This window comes from Ctenocephalides felis, unplaced genomic scaffold (genome assembly GCF_003426905.1).
Source record: "Ctenocephalides felis isolate EL2017-DRISC unplaced genomic scaffold, ASM342690v1 CF-g0.4_SCAFFOLD_02688, whole genome shotgun sequence".
NCBI classification, from domain to species: Eukaryota; Metazoa; Arthropoda; class Insecta; order Siphonaptera; family Pulicidae; genus Ctenocephalides; species Ctenocephalides felis.
The window spans coordinates 17,325-21,515 of record NW_020538842.1 but is presented as its reverse complement, the minus strand read 5'-3'; the positions used below and the strand labels follow the sequence as shown (position 1 = coordinate 21,515).

At 32.2% G+C, this 4,191-nt stretch overlaps 1 protein-coding gene across 1 annotated transcript; it reads right to left on the bottom strand.

The window, feature by feature from the left end:
* Nucleotides 1–771: 771 nt before the first annotated feature.
* Nucleotides 772–3,323, bottom strand: LOC113381200. Its single transcript, XM_026620164.1, has 2 exons — nt 3,171–3,323; nt 772–1,407 (listed from the first exon to the last, which is right to left on the bottom strand). The coding sequence occupies exons 1-2, from the start codon at nt 3,321–3,323 to the stop codon at nt 772–774; spliced, it is 789 nt and encodes a 262-aa protein (XP_026475949.1).
* Between the last annotated feature and the right edge of the window lie 868 nt (nt 3,324–4,191).

The following is a 4,191-nucleotide window of genomic DNA, read 5'->3' as shown; positions in this document are numbered from 1 at the left end:
AGAAAAATTTAGCTAAGTTTTCAAAACTCCAAACCTCTTCCTTATCTTTGTAAATTAAAATTTTACTAATGTCATCCGGCAATTCAAAATAATGAAATCTTCGTCATTCATTATCAATAATTTGACTTTGACTTGGGTTTAATAATCGGGGCAGTTTACTCAATAATGGTAGCAAACTTGGCGTAGTGATTACTGTTTTACCATTCATTGCGTCCGCAGGATTCTTTACTGATAAATTTTTCAATATAGTATCATTGAAATCGAATCGTTTTTTTATTTCTTCACATCTTCGAATTATAAACTTCCTGAATTTTGCAATTTGCATTTCCTTGTAAACGAGGATGTTTTGAAAAGTCTGCTTGGTTAAAATATTTAAAAACTTTTACTCCAACATAAATATTTTGAATATTCTTATTTAGTCTGATCCGATGGTTTAATATTATATATGGGTGTTTTATTTACGTAGTCATCATTCATATATGTTTTTAATAAATCCAATTATGTCACACTACTTTTCTTATGAACTGACATAATAATAGGGTTTTCGGACTGGAATAACTTGTTTAAATTCGTGAAGTTAGGTAAAATCCATAATAAAAAATGATAGTAAGGTTTTATTATGGGATTTCGCAAGTATTGAAGTATTCTTGCAACTTCAGATTCATTTTCATCTGTTCCATCACTATCATCTTTCCTCCTTTTACTCATCTTCCTGTATCCCTCTTTATAATTTAATTGATTGAAATATAAAATTAATGCCTCCCACTCGTTCTACCACCATAATAACCATGGTAACCAGCGGGTCTGAGCAGGTTGTAAAACTTTATGCTGTTTCAAATCCAATATCGATTGAATTCTTTTGTATGCATATTGGCGTTTTGAGCTCACTGAAAAATGATTATGAACCAGCTGTGGTAATTTTTCACATTCTGGGGGTAATTCAGAACAAGCATTACTTGCGCAGAGATGTAATGAGTGACACAGGCATTTCATTATGTAAATTCCAGGACATCTCTGCTCAAATCGTGTTCTTACTGAATTTTTATCCCCCATCATAGTATCACACCCATCTGATCCAAACCCTATGATATTTGTGAGTGGAACTGAGTATTTTTGAAAAGATTTTTCAACGCAGTTAAAAATATGTTTTGCTGATGCTTCAGATGATTTATCTTCTTCATTAAAAATCTGATACAACACCCAGAAGCGACTGGTGATTTTGCCTGGCTCAGCATCATAAAATCTAACAATAATGCATAAATTTTGTGTCCTAGAAATGTCAGTTGACTCGTCATTTAGAACACTAAATAATACATTTCTTATCTTTATAGATAAATCTTCTTTTTCAGTTGCTCCAATTACGTTTGACACTACAGCAGCAGACTTTGATGATTTTAACCTCAAATCCTGGGCAAATTTTTGAATCTGGAAAGCAATCTTTTAAAAGAGGTGTCAGGTGGTCCATTAACCGAAAAGGAAGATTGTGCTCAGCTAGAAATTCACAAAGTTTTATTTCTGCACGTGTTGCTTTGTTATCAAATGATGTTTCCACTTTTTTTTTTGAGTAAATGATTGAATTGATTTTTGATTCGAAGCCGAAGTGATTGATAACAAATGACTTTTAGATTTGCCATGATTTTTAATTATCGTGAGCTCAGCAGTGAAGGATGTATTACATAATCTGCATCTAGCTTTAAACTTGTCTGATACATCTGGCATTAACCACGTGTTGAACTTGGTATCATTCACCCATTCTCTCAAAAATTTTTGCTTTCTACGTGCATAAAGTTTCGGCTTTTTAGCCTGTAGTCTTCTTGTATCTTCATCAGAACTTATGTTACTCAAAAGAAACACGTTATTCTTCTGTAGGATTTAGGGCTGGCATCTAATCTAAATCAATAAATAAAATACTTTTAAAAATACAAGCAGAAACTACTAGCTATACCAATTGATTTGTAAATAATTACCTGATTTAGCACAAAAAATATTTTTCAGCGGATTATAATTTCAGTTGTAAATTACTGCAGCGCACAACAAATATAAATATCACAGAGCTCCAAACGATAAATGGCTTTCGAATCCAAACAACAAAAGTGTACATACAACAAAGATCACGTTACTGAGAGTGTAGGTACCATAGATAATGTAAACTAGCTGTAAGTGGAATTGTCTTGAGGCAATTATGGCAAATTGCTGGAACTTCCCGTACCGTAACGAAATGTTCGTGGAATACTGAATGTTTTCAAATAGATTATTATAAATATTGTAACATTGTCTAATATTTATAAGAATTATATAAACTGAATTGCAGAGTTGAAATTTTTTGTAAAGTATATTAGAACTATAGTCAGAATTAAAAATAAAATCTGAAATAATTTCGATATACAAAAAAAAAAAAAAAATTGGAACAAAATTGGAACAAATTTTTTTTTTTTCCAAAATCAATTATTTTGTTAAGACAAGCAGAAAGTTCTTTGAATCATTTAAATCGGACGCTTAGTTCTCTCAAAAACAGCCATTTTTTGCATATTTAGCTCTGTATCTTCGGCATGACTGGACGTGTCTTTGCCAAAACCTAAGCACTACTTCTTCCAATCATTACAAATTGAATGTTTTTTGATCACTCAAATGCGACACTCCGTTCTCTAAAAAACTTGATTTCTATTTTCTGCACTCTTTACTCCGTATCTTCGTAACGGCTGGTCCTGCCTTTGCCAAATACTAATCAGCATATCTCCGCATCAATAGGAACCGAATGTTGAATAAACCATTCAAATCGGTTAATCCGTGCGCCCGAAAACCTGAACGAAAAAATGCGGACACACAAAACACACACATACATCCATTTTTTCTGAGGTATGGCAAAATGTTCAAAAACCTCTGATACGTGAAGAAATGGAAAAATTTTCATTTTTGATGTTTGGCCCATTACTATAACTAATGCCACAAGTGACAATAAACACGCATACATGTAATGTAAGAACATTACGATTTGGAGAAATTGTATTGCTTCATGTTTGACACAATTTCTTCAAAATCCGGACTTTAACATGTCAGAGAAATTTTAATACAATCTTCGGCATTCAATCTATTTCTCCTCGATTTTATGTTTATCAGACTGGAAAAGTTTTGCACAAATATGTGGTTCCAAATGGAAGCATTTTTCTCACCGCTTCTTCATGTGCTATTTCAAAACTCTTTGCAGCTTTTGACATCCAAAAACATGACAGATTTTGTTCACTTCCAAATTCAATACGTGCTTCGGTATTTAAACGAATTTCCAGAATTGATTCTGCCAAACCTGCTGGTTTTTCCGGTATCATGAAAGTTTCACATTTAAAAAGATCTACAATCCACTCACAATACGTGTATCCAGATCTGGAAAGTTCTACCAGGTGAAGTAATTTTTTTACAATTCTCCAAAAACAAAGCTAACCTTGGAAAAGATGCTATCTTGTTCTCTTCTACTTTCTGCCTCCAATATTCGCTGAAAAAGTATTAATATGCTTTTCGTGTAATTCTTTAATATATTTATGCTCTCAAAAATGTCTGCTAAATATGCGAAATATGCCACTGAGGAAGAGTTTTTAAAATTTTCAGCAACAATATTTTTTTGAAAAACCCTAGAGATTTCAGCTTCATTTTTAAGAGTCCATACTCAATTTAAAATATTACCGCGAGAGAGCTATCTTACTTCTGTATAATAAGGGAGGCAGGTCTCAGCTTCACTATCCTGACATAATTCACAAAATAGCCGCGTATTTAGTGCATGTCCCTTGATAAAATTTATAATCTTGATAACATCATGAGTGTGGGTTATTTCGCCTTACAAAAACTGAAAAACCATAAATATGACCCAGCATAGCTGAAGCTTTATCCAAAGACACCAAATTGCACTTTTCCCATTTTAATCTTTGTGCTTTGAGCTATTCGTTTACTTTATTATAAATATTTATTCCAAGAAATTTCTGTTGCTAACTTGTTTTATATACAATTCAATATTTGTAATGAAACCAAATATCTTCGCTTTCGCATCGACAAGTGTTTTATTTGGTCCTTGGAGTTGTTTATTTAATATATTCAATTTTTCAAATATATCTGTTAAATAACTTACAAACGCTTTACCATCGATAGTTAATAAAATCTTCATTTCAGGTTTGTCATTTAAAAATTCACTTAACATCGAAGAGT

Coding starts and splice junctions, on each gene's coding strand:
- LOC113381200 (XM_026620164.1), bottom strand. CDS start 3,323: ATGATACCGGAAAAACCAGCAGGTTTGGCAGAATCAATTCTGGAAATT. Junction 1,408..3,170: donor AAATAGCACATGAAGAAGCG/GTGAGAAAAATG, acceptor AAATTTGCCCAG/GATTTGAGGTTAAAATCATC.